The following is an 18011-nucleotide window of genomic DNA, read 5'->3' as shown; positions in this document are numbered from 1 at the left end:
TAAAAGTAACAACCATACAGACGCCTGGCCCATTGTTCCTGCATTCTAGTCACTACCATCAGCAAGGGCAAATCCAAGACAAAGACAAAACACAGGCCTAAAAGCAAGTGGATGACAAGTGACCTCATGAGAGCCACTGTCCAGGACACCCACAGTGGCCTTTTGCCCTCTCGGGACTCAGCCAGTGATTCAACACCCAGGGGTTGGCCCGTTGAGGCCAACCTGGGCAGGGGCATGGGCCTGCAAGATGTGGCATGAGGCCTGGCATAGACCGAGGCCTGGCACCCAACCACCCCTCCCAATGCTCCCTGCAGACGAGTGGCAGCACCCGCCCAGGAGCAGCAATGGGGACAGTCGTGTGTGACTGTGCTTCAGGGTCTGTGTCCCCTCATGGTGTTTTTAACACGAAGACAGTCCTTGTCTGAGTAGCCTAAGATAACCAAGGCTCTGCCCCATTATGTCTGCTCCTGGCTTCCTCTAGTTGTGCTGGGTGGAGCCATCACTGCCTAGATGAGGGCCACAGCCGCCCCCACCTGAGGTATACACGAAGGCCTGAGAAGAATCGTGATGCTGAGACATGGCCAGGTCGGGGGAGAGGATGGAAGAGAAGGGAGCTGCGTGCAAGCCCAAGTGCAGGTTCCAGGGAGACGCCTATGGAAGTACCTTGAGGTCCCTCCGCTCCAGGTGCAGGAGCTCAGAGCCCCGGATGTCGTGCCGTGTGAAGATGTCCTTATACTCACAGAGACTGAGGTGCTCCAGCCAGGCAGCAACCTCCTCTGTCCCCCAGAGGTGAACTGTCGGAGATGGAAAAGCAGGAGTGCAGTGAGTGCCCAGAGCCCAGTGCGAGGTAGGCAGCAGCTGGCACCCAGCACCTGAGAGCCCAGTGCCAGGACAGGAGACGTCCCAACAGCCAGCACCCGAGACAGCCCAGCAGCAGCCAGCGCCTGAGATAGCCCAGCAGCTGGCACCCGAGATAGCCCAGCAGCCGGCACCCGAGATAGCCCAGCAGCCGGCACCCGAGATAGCCCAGCAGCCAGTGCCTGAGATAGCCCAGCAGCTGGCACCTGAGCCATCTCTGGCAGCCGGCATCCATCACTCAGCCAACAGCACCACCCACCAGCAATGCAGAAAGAGGCACAGAGCCACCCGCTCAAGGGGCGATGGCTGCAGCAGAGCTGGCATCTGTTCCTGCCAGGTGGGCCGCCAGCCTCTGGTCATTTCCCCGTGTCCCAGGAGGGATTTACCACCACCAAATATGAGGGAAATGTCCTCATGATTGTGGCCAAAGCCAGCTTTTCCTCCAGCTTCTAGAAGGGTTAAATTTCACTTCTGGACCATAGCAGGAAGGGAGACGAGCAGAGATTTCAATTCACATAGTCAGAGCCACCATTATTAACAGAAACCCCATTTCTGGACCAACATGCAAAGAAGAAAAACCCACAGGAGCTGCCCTGACTGGCGGCAAACACCAGTCCCAATACCGAGGCTTGGAGGCCTCTCCAGCCCCTGACAGCACTGGATATCGCCTGGGTATTCAGGGCTGATCCTTCAGACAGAGAGTTTAGCTCCAATTTACTGACCCAAAGGAACAATGTCCTTCAGGACCATATTCGATTGATTTCATCACCCACAATCTCTGGTGGCCTGGGCTTCCCAGCACAGGAACCTCGACCAATGCATCGATTTATCAGGAACCAGCAGCCCAGGAGGGAGCAGGCAGGGCATGCCCCAGCGCGGCCTGAGTCCAGAGCTTTGTGTCTCCAAGTGTGTCTTGTCACCACTCCACTGCTGTCTTCCTCCCCACCTCGAATCCCCCAACTCAGGGCAGGCAGAAAGCCAGAGAGCACGTCAGGGCCGGGTGTGACAACGGTCAGAGGGGAAGCAGGCAGGGTGGAGGGCTGCAGCTACCAACAGACAAGTGTGGTCGCAGGACCGGGGGTTACAGCACAGGGACCAAGAGGGAGGAGCTGCAAGGCCAAGGGAGAAAGCAGAGACCAGGGGAACGGGGCCGATCCAGCAGGCATGGACGGCCAGAAACACGCGCGGGAGAGAGGCAGGTACCCGGGGCTCCCAGGCTACTGTGAGCTTCTTTGTTCTTGTTGTTTTTCTCCTTTTTAAACTTGGTCACGAGGCGGAATTTACCACTGCGACTGCGCTTGGCAAGATCCAGCATCACACTCTGTTGGGGAGAATGAGGAATACTGAGAATCAGGCTGCAACTGGTCACGGCCTCATGCCCATCTCCACCAGAGAGGCTGGGAGGGCAGGCAGGGCTGAGATGAGCGGGAGCTGGGAAAGACCTCTTGTGCCTGAAAGGGCTTCTCTCCCTTATTGATTCTTGTATTTAGTGTTGATTGTAGTGAGTGTTAAAGTGGTTTCAAAGTGATCATAGTGTCTATTTTTATCACATTCTACTTCCTTCACTTTACATGCGCATTTCTCATGAGATTTAAAAACTTTTTGAAAATATCATAAATATCAGTATCTAAACAAAAATTATTAAAATAACCTCTTTAGCCAATCTTCTAGTGTTGGATTGCTGGGCTTTGATTCTTAGTATTACGAGTATCTGTCTAATGAAAACTCTCCTGCACTTTGCATTCTTTCCTTGCGATCCACTCCCTGAGGCAGAAGAGCAGAGGAAGGGTGAAGAGCGGAGCCACACAGGGGCTCGGCCTCTGCTCTTGACAGCCATCGGCAGCGGCAGCCTCTCCACACAGCACTCCCAGAGATGCACGGAGGTAACACTGCCTCACTCTGTGATGCACTCTTTATAAGAGACACTCCAAATAAAGCTTGAAAGTAAAACTATGAAAAAATATAGCAAGCAAGTAGACTTGAAGATAAAAAGAATTACTAAAGATAAAAGGATCATTATATAATGATAAAACCTATGGGTACCCAATAACATAGCCTCAAAATACATGAAGCAAAAATACACATAACCACAAAGATAAACTGAGACATCTACAATTATGGTATTAGAGTTAACTGATCAAGAAGACAAAAAAAATTTCAGTAGGAACTTAATGATGTAAACACAACTGCATACAAGATACATTTACAAAAACCACCTATTGGGCAAGTCTCACCTCAATACATTTCAAAGGACTAGTAACATACAGACCATTGCTTGGAGCATAGTAAAATGAAGTTAGGGAATAAAAAACATGGTCTTGAACAGCTAATTTAGATGCTTATTATTTGGCACAGTTTCGTGACTATTATAACTGTCATAAGTTGATGACTATACATAACAATTATTGTATTTTACCAATATAAAGTGATCCTCTTTTTATCATTTATTGTCTTACATATGCAATTTTATTTTTATATTGTTACTTTGGATTTTTTATGGTGTTTTAATTATTTTTAATCTTTCTGTATCATAAATTTTTATTAGGAGTATGAGAAAAAAAAAACAGGGCTCTTGTGAGCAATATATGGTTAGGTTTCTTTTAAAACACAACCTAAGAATTTACTTTTAAGAGAAAGCCATGTCATTTTTCTGTTATCTTATTTTCATGCTGTTAGCGATACCCTTGCTGGTCCTTTATTTTCTTTTACAATATAAATTGTATTTTATTTTTGTCCTTGGTGTCAATTTGGAAGATATAAATCTTTTCAGCTCTATTAGAAATTACCTTTAAGTTTAAAAAAAATTTTTTTTTTTAATAGAGACAGGATCTCACTATGTTGCCGAGCCTGGTCTTGAACTCCTCGGCTAACGTGATCCTCCCACCTTGGCCTTCCAAAGTGCTGGGATTACAGGTGCGAGCCACCACTCTTGACCCTAAAAACATTATTGACTCTGTATTTCTCCAAGTATGAAAGTCAAGAATGTTGTTTGTAACGTTCTTCCACTGTAAGAGGAGGAATTTAACATGCTTTCCTCCCCCCGTCCATGTCCTCTTCCCAGCCTCTCACCTCACTGCCCACTTTACTGGCCTTAATTTAATCTGGTATTATAGGGCTATGTCACTGTGACATCTGTTGAATCGTTGTATATTATTATTTTTGTAATTTTGGGTAAAATTTTTTAATCACCTTTACAATGAATTATTTAATGGATTTTGAGGAGCTTGCCCTGTCCCTTTATACCCAAGTGCCCTCACTGAGAAGCTGCTGAATTTCATCCATCGGCTGGAGTGCCTGAGTCAGTTTCCCATGAAAGGATTGCATGCGTCAAAAAACGCCCCAGGGCCCCGGAAAGAGCGGTGCTGTTGTGCAGCTGCCCACCTCTGTCCCCTCGCCTTACTGCTGCCCACAGGTCTCACAAACCCCACTGGGCAGGGGTGCCCAGGTTTGGCATCTTGCAGTTATTTGCCTTCTGCAACTGTACGGCCCAAGATGAGCTTTCCTCATGGCCCCTTTGTGTTCTATCTCTGAAGCAGGGAAGCCAAGAGACAGGCTGGGGTTTGTCCTTGTCCAGACACGGCCCTCTCCAGGGCTCCTTCAGCCAGCACTCCCTGCAGAAGAATGTGACTCCACCCCAGGGTCCGCTATGCCCTGGGTCCTCGGGTCCCTCCCAGACCTGCGACGAGCTGGAGTCTTTCTGTTCACACAGGAAGAGAGTGTGAGTGGGGAGTGGCGCACACCAACTGCGCCCTGTCCACAGCAGGATCCCAAAAGGCTGCCATTTATCCCATGATACATCTCCACCCTCGGGGGAGGCTGTGGGGCTGGGCTCAGCCTTCCTTCTATCCACTGTCCAGGAAGCCCTGCAGTTCTGTTTCAGAGGACAACAGGTCCCTGGTCCTCAAGGGGCACTCTTAATCCCAGCCCAGAACTCCTTCCTACCTGCTGTCCCTCCCTGCCTTAAAGAGCATTTTAATAGCGAAGTCTGGAGAAGGCCCCTCAGGGGCTGCCGGAGCGACACCATCTTGATCCCAGAGCCACACGGGTCACAAGGAACACAGGCACTGCAGGCGAGAGCCACCATGTCCGGGAGACCCAGGCACAGCCCTATGAGCCACATACCTCTTCGTCGCCGGGCTCTGCGGACTGGCAGAGCCACGGGGTGTCCGCCAGCCTCCTGAGCTGTCGGTCCATCTCGGCAAGAGCACTCCCCAGCTGCTCCTTCTGAGGCGGATCCAGCTGCTGCTCCAGGTGGAGGGAGGGAGAGAGAAACGGAGAGTGTGCGCTGCTGATCAGCGCGAGGCCCAGGGGGGTGAGGTCCGCTCCAGGGCTCTGCTCTGCTCTGATCAGGGAGCTCACTTTCCAGAAACGAAGTCCCAGAGCACCAGAAAAGGAACCAAACCCAGAACCTCACTTTCTAAGTAGTGCTGGTGAGAGAATAAAACTGTCCATCAGTCAACGATGAATTCACATAGAGCAAGGCTGACAACTGACCTGCTTGTGTCCCTCTGTCAGAAATGGGGTCGGAGCCATTCACCTGTGTCAAGCAGTGGAAATGCTGTGGGAAGCAAAGTCAGCAGTCGAACCTTGCAGGAGGCAGCAGGAGGTGTGCAGTGAGGACATGAGTGTGACCACGGGACGTGGGACGAGGGGAGGCGTGGGATAAGGAGATGCGTAGAGTGAGGATTTCTGTGGAGTGAGGAGATGTGTGGAGTGAGATGTGTGGAGAGAGGAGATGTGTGGAGTGAGATGCGTGGAGAGAGGAGATGTGTGGAGTGAGGAGATGTGTGGAGTGAGGAGATGTCTGGAGTGAGATGTGTGGAGTGAGGAGATGTGTGGAGTGAGATGCGTGGAGTGAGGAGATGTGTGGAGTGAGATGCGTGGTGTGAGAAGATGCGTGGAGTGAGATGTGTGGAGTGAGGAGATGTGTGGAGTGAGATGCGTGGTGTGAGGAGATGCGTGGAGTGAGGAGACGCATGGAGTGAGGAGATGCGTGGAGTGAGATGTGTGGAGTGAGGAGATGTGTGGAGTGAGGAGACGTGTGGAGTGAGGAGATGCGTGGAGTGAGATGTGTGGAGTGAGGAGATGTGTGGAGTGAGATGCGTGGTGTGAGGAGATGCGTGGAGTGAGGAGACGCATGGAGTGAGGAGATGCGTGGAGTGAGATGTGTGGAGTGAGGAGATGTGTGGAGTGAGATGTGTGGTGTGAGGAGATGCGTGGAGTGAGGTGTGGAGTGAGGAGATGCGTGGAGTGAGATGTGTGGAGTGAGATGTGTGGAGTGAGGAGATGTGTGGAGTGAGGAGACGCATGGAGTGAGGAGATGCGTGGAGTGAGATGTGTGGAGTAAGGAGATGTGTGGAGTGAGATGCGTGGAGTGAGTTGATGCGTGGAGTGAGATGTGTGGAGTGAGGAGATGCGTGGAGTGAGATGTGTGGAGTAAGGAGATGTGTGGAGTGAGATGCGTGGAGTGAGTTGATGCGTGGAGTGAGATGCGTGGAGTGAGTTGATGCGTGGAGTGAGATGTGTGGAATGAGGAGATGTGTGGAGTGAGATGTGTGGAATGAGATGTGCGGAGTGAGATGTGTGGAATGAGGAGATGTGTGGAGTGAGATGCGTGGAGTGAAGTGATGTGTGGAGTGAGATGCGTGGAGTGAGATGTGTGGAGTGAGATGTGTGGAATGAGGAGATGTGTGGAGTGAGATGTGTGGAATGAGGAGATGTGTGGAGTGAGATGTGTGGAGTGAGGAGATGTGTGGAGTGAGATGCGTGGAGTGAGATGCGTGGAGTGAGATGTGTGGAGTGAGATGTGTGGAGTGAGGAGATGTGTGGAGTGAGATGTGTGGAATGAGATGTGTGGAGTGAGATGTGTGGAATGAGGAGATGTGTGGAGTGAGATGCGTGGAGTGAGGTGATGTGTGGAGTGAGATGTGTGGAATGAGGAGATGTGTGGAGTGAGATGTGTGGAGTATGATGTGTGGAGTGAGATGCGTGGAGTGAGGAGATGCGTGGAGTGAGATGTGTGGAGTCAGATGTGTGGAGTGAGGAGATGTGTGGAGTGAGGAGATGTGTGGAGTGAGATGTGTGGAGTGAGGAGATGTGTGGAGTGAGATGCGTGGAGTGAGGTGATGTGTGGAGTGAGATGTGTGGAATGAGGAGATATGTGGAGTGAGATGTGTGGAGTGAGATGCGTGGAGTGAGGAGATGTGTGGAGTGAGATGTGTGGAGTGAGGTGATGTGTGGAGTGAGATGTGTGGAGTATGATGTGTGGAGTGAGATGCGTGGAGTGAGGTGATGTGTGGAGTGAGATGTGTGGAGTGAGGAGATGTGTGGAGTGAGATGCGTGGAGTGAGGTGATGTGTGGAGTGAGATGTGTGGAATGAGATGTGTGGAATGAGATGTGTGGAGTGAGATGTGTGGAGTATGATGTGTGGAGTGAGATGTGTGGAGTGAGATGCGTGGAGTGAGATGTGTGGAGTGAGATGCGTGGAGTGAGGTGATGTGTGGAGTGAGATGCGTGGAGTGAGGTGATGTGTGGAGTGAGATGTGTGGAGTGAGATGTGTGGAGTGAGGAGATGTGTGGAGTGAGGAGATGCGTGGAATGAGGAGATGTGTGGAGTGAGGTGGTGAGTGGGGTGCGGAGTGGAGGGCTGGGAAACCACACCTGGGGCGGTTCTCCAGTTGCCCAATCTTTATCAAGCCCCTTCCTCCTCATCTTTAAAACCAGAAGGCTGGCCAGTCAGTCTCTCAGGCCTCTCCCTGTTCTAGCCCCTGTGATTCAGTAACAGCCCCACAGCTGCCATATCAGCCGGTTTTGCAGGGCTGAAAATGGAAGGTGCCTGAGAGTGTGGCCAGCTCTCGGCAGGAGCAGGACTCTGCACTACAGGCTTCTAAGGCAGAAAAGCATCTTCTGTCCACGACGACAAGGGTGTTTCCGCTGCAAGCGCTTCTCGCATGCTTGAGACAACTTGACTGAGGGGTTGCCAGCAGGGGTGGGCACCAGCCGCACAACAAACCAAATGACCTCTGCGGCCCATTCCTTAAGACCGGGAACTCTGGACTAAAGTGTGCTGCCCTGTGTGCCCAGCAACCTGGCGACAGCAGTCGTTTCACACACAGCCCGAGCCCTGCTGTCCCTGGGGCACCAGCTTACCAGGGCCATCTTCCCAGACAGCAGCAGCTCTGTCTCACTGCGCAGAGCTCTGAAGTTATTCACCATTTCCAGGACGAAGCTGCAGTTGAGCCCCTAGAAGAAACCAGGCAAATATGCATGGGGGCGGGGGGCCGAACATGCACGGTTGGGGGCAGGGAACAAGCACTGGGAGGGCCGAACATGCACCGGGGAGGCGGGGGAATGAACACGCACGGGGAGGGCCGAGGGCGGCAGACACTGAGAAGAAGCCAGGACTGAAAAGGCCAGAATAGCTACCTCTGTGGTTCTGGGCTTGCCATACACACGGTCCATGGACTTGGAGCTGGCATTGACGGCGTGGGCCAGTTCCTGCTCCATGTCCCGGTGAGACTGAGCTATTTCTCGGATACTAGAGACGAAGAGAAGCACGGGCAGATGTCAGGCCAAATGGAAGGGCAGCCTTTCACCATACGCATCCGAACACGGCCCAGGTACCACCTGGAGGGCTGATGTGGAGGGCAGGCCCAGCAGGACGACAGGGATCGTGGCTCAGCCCAGCGACCGTTCAGTCACAAGCTTGGGCACAGGATGACCAACAGCAAATGGGAGGGCTTCCACGAGAAATCTGATGTCAAAATCCAAGATTTTCCAGGGAGAGAAATGTACAAAATGAGGCTTACAACCTGTAAAACGGCCAGTGGGCAAGTGGCAGTGTGCACAGGCCCACTGCAGAGACTGCTGCAGTAAGGCACAATCCCCACAGCCTTGCTGGAACCTGTAACTGGCCGGTCTGTCCCTGGGGACAAAAGGACCCTCATCTGAACAGGACAATCCTGGTGCAGTGATGGGCTCTGAGCCAGACCCCAGATAGCAGCCCTCATAGGGAAGACGGTGAGAGCACAAGTCACACCAGGTCCCAGGGAGGCTGAGATGTGGCTCAGGCAGGTGAGATCGGGGGACAGAGACTATAGGAGCAGTGCAAGCAAAGGCAGCGGGGCCAACCTGTCCTGACCCTGTGAAAACAGGCCACTGCCAGCAGCTTCCTGCAGTGCTGTGCAAGTGCACCTTCCAGGCAGGCCAGAGGGGCCACCATGGGCTTTGAGGGGACAGGGTAATGGCTTTCCAGGGGAGGCCACCAGAAGCCCACCGCACGGCAAGGAATTAGCTGAACTGAAGTCCTCCAGCCCCATCACTGATCTGGGTGGGGTGGGGGAGAGACGAGGACAGGGGCTGCAGTGGCACCAACTCCTGGGGCAGAGAATGCAGCGCCAGGAAGGACTGCAGCCGGTATGGAAGTGCAGAGCGAGGAACGCCGGTGATGACTGGGACAGCGACCACCTGCTCGACAAGAGCCGAAGGCTGGCACAGATGTTCCATCTGCACGCCAGGGCTGGGCAGGCTGCCTGGAAGGGCACACAGCATGCCGGGCACAGAACCGATGGGTGCACCTGTCCACAGCCAGGAGAAGGAGGAGCCCAGGGGAAACAAGAAAGGGACACCAGGGCACCAGCCAGCGTGCGGCCACGGGGAGGAGAATGCAGGCAGGAAGGCCCCGCACCGGTGAAGAAGCACAGGTGCCAGCTGGGAGGGACTCACAGGCGGCACCCGCACATGGCAGGTGAGGAGCAGGAATGGCAGACAATGCTGACCACCAGCCACGAGGGACACAGTGGCTCCAGGGGTGTTTCTAGAAGGCAGGTGAGAGGAAATGCCCCAGCAGTTGTCTTTTTTTTTTTTTTTTAAAAGTAAACTTGAGAACAAAGAGCAAGCCTGTTCTCAGGGTAAAACGAGGGCAAAGTGAAGGCGGCTGTCAGCGGGCTGCCCTTGGGAGCCAGGGCAGGGTTTTTTTGTTTTGTTTTGTTTGTTTTTGAGGCAGAGTCTTGCTCTGTTGCCCAAGTTGGAGTGCAGTGGCGCTATCTTGGCTCACTGCAACCTCCGCCTCTGGGGTTCGACTGATTCTGCTGCTTCAGCCTCCAGAGTAGCTGGGACTACAGGCGCCCGCCACCACACCCAGCTAATTTTTTTTGTATCTTTAGTAGAGACGGGGTTTCACCATGTTAGCCAGAATGGTCTCAATCTCTTGACCTTGTGATCTGCCCACCTTGGCCTCCCAAAGTGCTGGGATTACAGGCATGAGGCACCGCACCCGGCTGAGCCCGGGCAGGTTTTAAACGAGTGGCCCTGAAAATCACAGTGGGCTTTAGGTTCCAGCCATGTAAACTCCAGGCGAGTTCTGAAAGACCACTGGGGAAATGAGCCAGAGCTGAGGGCACATGGAAACAGGCTCGGCCCTCATGGGTAATGCAGACCCCACAAAAGTCAGGAGCAGCAGCTCCACACCCCAGGGGCCTTGGAAGAGTGCAGTCCCAGGGACCCCGGGGGAGGCTCATGCGCAACGCAGAGGGGTAGGAGCCCACCTGTGAATGAGGACCCCTGCCGCCTGCCCAAACTGGTCCATCTGGGTGGCCTCCTCCTCGGACAGCATCTCCGGGTGCAGGGAACAGGATGGAGGGCGGGGCAGCTCGCACTTCTGCTTGTCTTCCCAGGACTTCAGGGTGCTCTCAAATGCCTATGGACCCGAAAGCCCGATTACACCTGCTGCTCTGAAGCATGCATCTGACTGCGACAGACACTATGGGGATGCCAACGAGATCACAACTAGAAAGAGACAAATAGGACTTTTTTTTTTTTTTTTTTAACATTAGGGGAAGGAGATGGTCCTAGAAATTACTGCCCTATTAGCTTAATCATTGTGTCTTAAAAAAAAAAAATCCTAGAACAAAACACAAAAAGCTCCAGCTCTTAACAGTGCACACAAGAGCCCACAGGTGAGCCCTGTACCCCACCCAGGTACTGCGGGCAGCCGCTCTTACCCTGTCTCTGGTCAGTGTCTGTGCCCGGTTCTTGTGGACAATCCGAATGTACCCTGGCGGCTGGACCCAGGCCTCTCCGTCCACCTGCACAGGCACGCCCTCATCCCCAAGGATGGAGATCTTCACCGTGCGACACTGAGCAGACATCATAGCCATTACTCATGCTGAGCCAAAACCCCCAGGGGTTTAAAAGTGCTATCAGCACCACCATGACCTTCCTGCTCCACACACCCGTCCCTGCCTTGCAGGACACCCCACCTCCGCCTCTGGGATGGCGCTCCGCCTGCAGCTAGCCTTCTGCTGTTGTGTCACTCAACCGAGGGTCTGTTCTCCCACTGTCCCGCCCCATCCCGCCCCATCCCCTCACTGAGCAGTCAGTGCAGGAGACCTTGGTGCTGAGACAACAGGTGTCAGAACCCAGGGGCGGGGGTGTTGTAGCTCCCAGAAGCCACTGGGCCCCTGCCACGTGAAAACACCCCCAGAAAAGAGCAGATGGCACAGTGGATGACGACGAGCCATCCATCATCATCCCGTTCCTCCTTTTCAACAACAAACATTGCCAAAGAGTGAAAATTGTGAACTTCAAGCAGCCTACAGCTAAGGGTAGACAGAGTGCTGGAAGACACCAGACAGTCGCAGGGTGGGGTTCAGCCAGTGGGTGTCATCAGCACCCTCCCCCGCCCCAGTGCCTGTGCCTGGGTACAGAGTCCTGCCCCATCCTCACAGAAAGACTGCCCTCAGCCCATCGCTGCTGTCAGAAATAAGCCATGGGGGCACCCCCAGCCCTTCACCACTCGGCCTCAGAACCATGATCGAGGGCCCCAGCTGGAAATCCCCCCACACCCCACACCAGAGCCATGGGCTCCGTCCCCACTGCGGCTTTGACAGCTGCAGACACGGGCAGAGTCCAGCCTGGGTCTGCTCTATCTCATCCCACCTCAGAGGGGACAGGCAAGGCTGTGGTTCAAGCAGGATACACATTTTGAAAGAGTTATCTTGGCCGGGTGCAGTGGCTCACACCTGTAATCCCAACACTTTGGGAGGCCAAGGTGGGTGGATCATTTGAGGTCAGGAGTTCGAGACCAGCCTGGCCAACATGGTGAAATACAAAAATTAGCTGGGAATGGTGGTGGGCACCTGTAGTCCCAGCTACTCGGAAGGCTGAGGCGGGAGAATCACTTGAACCAGGGAGGTGGAGGTTGCAGCAAGCCGAGATTGCACCACTGCACTCCAGCCTGGGCAACAGAGCAAGACTCTGTCTCAAAAAAAAAAAAAAAAAAAATTAAAAAGAGTTATCTTGAGAATTTAACTGTCAAGCATAGCACAAGGAAAGGGCTCTGGCCCAGGAAGTGGGGCCACGAGCTGTCCAGGACAGGACATGAGGCAGCCACATGGCCCTGGAAAGCGCCCACCCTCCCAGGCTCCACGCACTGCCCTGGAATTTAGCACACTCCGGGCTGGGGACTCGGCCAGACACCCCAGGACCATGGCCACTACCTGGGCGATCCGATGATGCTGCAGCCTGATGACTCGAGAGACGGCCATCTGCATGCTGCCGAACACAGCGACCACCTCCAGAATCTTGTCATCGAATGATGGGGCTGCGAAAGTCTGCAAGGGACACGTTAGAGCTGACCACCACTCCACACATCCCCGCGCACAGGCCGCCCCTACCCTCACTCCCTCCCTCTGGGGGTCAGCCCCTCCTAGCTGGTGGGAAGTTACCAGGTAACTGCACTCCTGACGGGCTTCATGTTGCAGGCCCTGAAACCAGCTGCCTGGGACCAAATCCCAGCTCTCGCCTCGGCAAAGTTACCGAATCTCTCTCCCCTATTTCCTCATGTGTAAAATGGGGAAACTAACGGCACGCTCCTCCAGGGCCATCAGTAGGGCCAAGTGAGTTAACGCTGCAGAGGGCCAGGACTGGGGCCAGCACACACCACGTGTGCAGGAAGCGCTGAATACTTCTATTCGCTATTACGTACAAAGGAAGGTTTAAACCAGGTTTAAACCTATCAACACCTTCCCACAGTTCTTAACACAAATTCCAAACTTCTTCCCCAGCTCACACAGCCCAGTGTGACCCAGGCCCTGCAGCCCTCTCCTGTCTCTCCACGCCCCTGCTGCCCACTGCAGTCGGGGCACCTCTCCCCCATCCTCCATGTGCCTGCCCTGTCTTGACTCAGCCTTCATCTGTGCAATTCTCTCTGCCTGGAACAGCCTCACCCTCTCCTCTGCCCACCTAACTTAGCCAACTCCAACTCATCCTTCAGGTCTTGGCCTCCCAGACACCTTCCCTGACCCTCCTTCCACGTCACACCCGCTGACCACGTCTGCTGACCACAGACCCTCACTGACCACCTTCACTGACACAACTGCTCTGCTCAGCCCTCTAGACGATGAGCTGGGTGGGGGACCCTGTCTATCTTGTTCTCCACGGCAGCCCCACTGCTGGCACAACAGAAGAGCTGGATCCACCCCAGCCACAGCAGAACACCCCCCTGCTCTCAGACAGCTCTTCCCCACTGAGCTCAGGCCCACCCGCTCACACCCCATACATACATCATCTTCCTTGGTACCCCCCCAGAAGTTGGTTCCTCCGGCATAGCTGGGAATGTTAAGGACAGCAATTCCCTGAAGACTGGGGAGTGGGATGGGTCGCCCGTCACACTGAGCAGCAGAGACACAGAACAAAAGAAAAGAGAAAGGCATGAGTCAGCCCCTCCTTCTCTACCAGCTTCCCACCGCCAGGGGCTCAGGAGCACAGCCGTGGCCAGGGCATCCCCAGGCAAGTCCCTGTGCACGGAGGAAATGGTCAACAGGAGAAGCAATGGGCCTGGCAGTCTGCTGATGAATGGAGGCCAGCCTGCAGGTGACAAGGACCCTCCCACTCACCTCCAGCAAGACCTTTTGCTCCAGGTTCTTGTAGGTTCTGTGCAGCAACTCTTTGGTTCCAAGAACTCCATACCACATCATGTTCTTGGTTCGGCTCCTAGAAACAGAAGCAAAGACTTGCCATAGGTCTGGGCTTTCTTCCTACAGTTAACCAGAGTCATTTCTGTGAAAGCTGGGAACAGCATCTGACCCACAAATCAGCTACATTTAGCAATTATTTACAGCAGTAACATCTGAAGGACACATTTTTGTTTTTGCAGATATGCATAAAAAGATACGTTTACCAATAGGAAATTTTGCTCAATAGTAACATTTTGCCAAGAAAGTAATCATACCCTGAAAGGTAAATACATAAAGTTAAAACATTATAGAACCCTATAAAAAAACTTCTACACATCCTGATTTTTTTTCTGGCTAAAAAATTATGCTTACCATAGAAAAACTGGAAAATATAGAAAAGCACCAAGGAGAAGACACTCCTCATAATCCTCCATGCATAATCCAGCACCTGTATGCACCCTCCACACGTGCTAATGACAAATGCCAAGTGCTGCTATGTATTTCCTCAGTCTTCTTTGCATATTAATTTCCAGTTGCAGTAACTTGTTTACAGTTTCACGACCTACTTGGTCCACTTTACCCTGCGCCGGCAATGCTTCCTTCTGTGGCCACACGCTCTCTGCAGACGTGGCCATCCTCAGCCGGGCACTGCTCTACCACAGCTTATCGAACCAATCCCCTTGATTACACTCCTCCGCCCCATGCCTGAGCTCTGGAAATGACATGCTAGGAGTCCCTTCGTACCTACGTCAACCAACATTTCCAATGACTTCTGCAGAAATTTCCAATGACATTTGTAGAAGTGGAATTTTTCTCAGGAGAACTTTTCACAGCTCTCAATACAAACTCAAGAGAGGTTTGACCAGGGTTCCAAGGCTCTAGAAATGTATTATGCATGCCCCTGTTCCTCAACTACTTATTTTACCCTGCTAAAGTATGTGTATTTTAATACTTTTCCCAGTGATTTTTGGACTAACAGGGATTTTTAAATGATCTGACGTTACCATCCTGTGCTGTACAGGGATATGTCCCTGGGGCCCCTGAGCCATTTTCTCCTGCATGGAAGAGCCTCAGAGTCAAAAGTTCTTTCAGTTCTGATGCTTTTGTTTTCCTAGAAATTTTCAACTACATGTAACCTGAGCAATGACTAAAGCTGGCCCCTCAGGTGTCAGCATGGCTCCCCGCAAGGTGGCAGTGACGCCATGAGGAGGGCGAGGCCACAGGGGGCCACGTGGCTTGGTTCATTCAAGCCCATCCTGACTCAGCGGACGAAGACTCCAGCAAGGGTCTCCCAGCTTCTGGGTCAAGGGCTGTTCTCTGCACAAACACCGTCAACCCCCACACTCATTTCTCCCTCTCTGTAGTTCTAATCATGTCAAAGCTGAACGGCCTCTCTGATTATTACTGTGGGGTGGGGAGGGAGACATTTCTCCCTCACTTCTTGTGTTTCACAGACAAGAGGGAATTCTACGTCAGCCCAGGAAGAAAAGCTTGAGAAGAGGGACCCTTCTCATTTTTCTCCATCCTCTCTTCAGGCCAGGACTGAGTATCCAGTAATTTTAGAGGAAAAAAACTGAAACCCCCAGTGATGCCCCTTGGGGCTCCCACGCTGCCGTCTTCCTGCAGAGGTTGGACTCAAGGGCCTTGTGGGCAGGCTCAGGTGTGATGGGGGAGGGCCAGTTAGGGTGGTGATGAACACACAGACCCTCCCACAAACAATGCTGGGCACTTATGCAATAGGTGCAATAGCTTCTTGGCACACCTGCCGCTTTTCTGTAGTATCACGGACTTGGGGCTCTCATTAAGAGACGCCGCCATTCCAATGACCACCATCACTGGTTTTCCGATGTTGAATTTCCCTTGACCTGGCCAGCCCGAGAGGTGCTTCCCTTCCATCTCTGAAAGCACCCGTGCTTCTGACAAGGCGATCTGGGCTCCATTTCTGCCCCCCGCCTTAGCATTCTCCACGTTCTTTAACCTGCTGACTCCAGAAATCTGCTACTGTCTGGAAGGAGAAGCCACAAAGACGCAAAAGACAGACGTGCTCCTGAGCCTGTTACCTACCTGCACTTCTCTGGGTGCTCATCGCGCTTGTTGTTAAAGTCCAGGGATATCTTCGCATCCAGGCCAATGCCAAAATAGTTGTTCATGACACATTTCTCCGTGTAACACTCTCTGCAAAGGTGAGTTTTAAATCAATTACAACAGCCCTGCTGAGCAGTCTTATTTCAGACTCCCAACCTCTCAGCATTTCTCTTCCTTGGGGAAAACTGGTAACTTTTTCTTTTTTGTCTGCTAAGAGATTAATTAAGAGATACACTAGATAATTTACCAATTTAAAATGTACAATTCAATTATTTTTAGTATATTCAGAGTCATTTAACCATCACTAGATAATCGATTTTAGAGCATTTCATCCCCCTAAAGAGAAAGCCTGTACTCCTGCCATCAGCAACTAACTCTCCATCCTCACCATCCCTGGCGCCTCTCGTCTACTTTCCACCTCCACGGAGGCGCCTCTTCTGGGCAGTTCACAGGAATGGGATCATGCGGTCGTGGGCTCTGTGTCTGGCTCCTTTCTCTTCCTCAGGACGATGTTTTCAAAGTTCATCCATGTTATAACATGTGTTAGCGCTTCATTTTTATTACCAAATAATACTCCACTGCGTGGCTAACACGCATCTATTGACCTGCTCATCAGCAGACGGACACTGGGATGTTCCACGTTTTGGTTATCATTTAGGAACATTTGCATACAGCTTCTAGCGTGGACATGTTTTCAGTTCAATCCCACATGGCCCGGCAGTTCTGCGCCTGCTGGTCACACAGCAGCTCTGGGCTGAACCTCCGGCAGAGCTGCTGGACTATTCCCCACAGCAGCTGCCCATCTTACACTCCACCAGCAGCACCAAACCTGAAGATATGTTTATGGCACAGAAACTCACACATTTCAACTCTGGATCTCAAAACATTTCTCAAACATCCCTAGTTACAAGCAAAGCTGTTGCCAAATTAAAAAGGGAAATGACTTGAAAACATCCATCCCAGCCCCACAGCACAAGGCTTCCCTTTCCCCATGTGCGACAGACGAGAAGAGACTCATCTCATTCAAGTTTCTTCTCCCCACCCAGCTGGAAGTCCTGCTCCTGCAGCTCCCCCAGCTGCTGGGAAAGCCCAGCCTGGCCTTCACCCTCCCCAGCCCCAGGGTCACACTGGGGTTTCCCCCCGAGGGCAAGTGGATGAAGGGAGGAACCCCTGTTCCTCCACCCAGAGGCTGCAGCCAGGAGAAGAGGATGTTCTGGAAGTTCCCAAAGAAACTCAATGGGTGGATGGGCTTGGGAACATTGCTCAGGCCAGAATTCTGACACACTTTAGCTTACTGAGCCAGTGCCGCCAGATCTGAGAACAACCAGCATGTGTCAGTGTATTTATGATCCATCTAATTCAAGTGCCCGACAGCTGAGCCAGAGCAAAGCTCTGGGACAAAACTGTTTACCAGGCGGAAGACCAAGTGCCTGGCCAGCATGTACAGGTCCTGGGAAAAGAGAGAGATCCAACGGAGAGAAACAGGACAAAGAGATAAGGGAAGGCAGCAGAGAGACTGGGCTCAGGGGCCTGGAGCAGGAGGGGCGGCAGTGGCTGGGGCAGTGGGAGATGACAGGGTACCAGGGCCTGCTCAGGCCCAGCTACAATGGGGCCCACACAATACAGCCCAGGCACACACCACGGCAGGAAGGCAGCAAAGCACAGCTTTGTCTCCCCAGGTGAAAAGAAGAGATGAGACCACCCAGCTGAGCAACAGAAGTGGAAGTTCCAGTCTCAGATGAAGGAGACAAAGGAGATATCCAGTTCAGGGGCCTCTAGGGACAGTGCTCACTATAGGACTACAGCTCTGGCCTCCCCAAGGAAAAAAGCCTCAGGAGGGCTGAGAACTGGAGCCCCACGCAGCCCCAGGGGAGGAGTAGACCAGGCCAGGAACAGGGACACTGAAGTGCTGTACCAGGCCAGCACCTGGAATCTAGGGGTCCACTTTCCCAAACCCAGAGCCTCTGTGAACCGCACATTTCTTCCTGTCACTGTCCGTAACCACTCCAGAAAAACGGCTGGCCACATTTAACCAACTGCCACCAGCTGCCCAGAACCTGCAATCAGCCAGCATAAAGATGAGTGCAGAAAAACAGGTTTTCAAAACACCA

At 52.7% G+C, this 18011-nt stretch overlaps 1 protein-coding gene across 4 annotated transcripts in view; it reads right to left on the bottom strand.

Annotated features, from left to right (window-relative positions):
• The window catches only part of DGKD (diacylglycerol kinase delta), a 118917-nt gene that overhangs the window by 2843 nt on the left and 98063 nt on the right, over nucleotides 1-18011 (bottom strand). For all 4 annotated transcript variants that reach the window (XM_034955384.3, XM_055109235.2, XM_055109234.2 and 1 more), the window contains 11 exons: nucleotides 15880-15990; nucleotides 13756-13852; nucleotides 13423-13530; nucleotides 12358-12471; nucleotides 10861-10995; nucleotides 10405-10556; nucleotides 8285-8396; nucleotides 8009-8101; nucleotides 4981-5100; nucleotides 2062-2179; nucleotides 664-794 (listed from right to left, as the gene is read on the bottom strand). In XM_034955384.3, the coding sequence (XP_034811275.1) occupies nucleotides 664-794; nucleotides 2062-2179; nucleotides 4981-5100; nucleotides 8009-8101; nucleotides 8285-8396; nucleotides 10405-10556; nucleotides 10861-10995; nucleotides 12358-12471; nucleotides 13423-13530; nucleotides 13756-13852; nucleotides 15880-15990 (1291 nt within the window). The remainder of the gene's footprint in view (nucleotides 1-663; nucleotides 795-2061; nucleotides 2180-4980; nucleotides 5101-8008; nucleotides 8102-8284; nucleotides 8397-10404; nucleotides 10557-10860; nucleotides 10996-12357; nucleotides 12472-13422; nucleotides 13531-13755; nucleotides 13853-15879; nucleotides 15991-18011) is intronic.

This window comes from Pan paniscus, chromosome 13, assembly GCF_029289425.2.
Source record: "Pan paniscus chromosome 13, NHGRI_mPanPan1-v2.0_pri, whole genome shotgun sequence".
NCBI classification, from domain to species: Eukaryota; Metazoa; Chordata; class Mammalia; order Primates; family Hominidae; genus Pan; species Pan paniscus.
The sequence above is the reverse complement of the archived record's forward strand: the minus strand, read 5'-3'. Positions and strand labels throughout refer to the sequence as shown.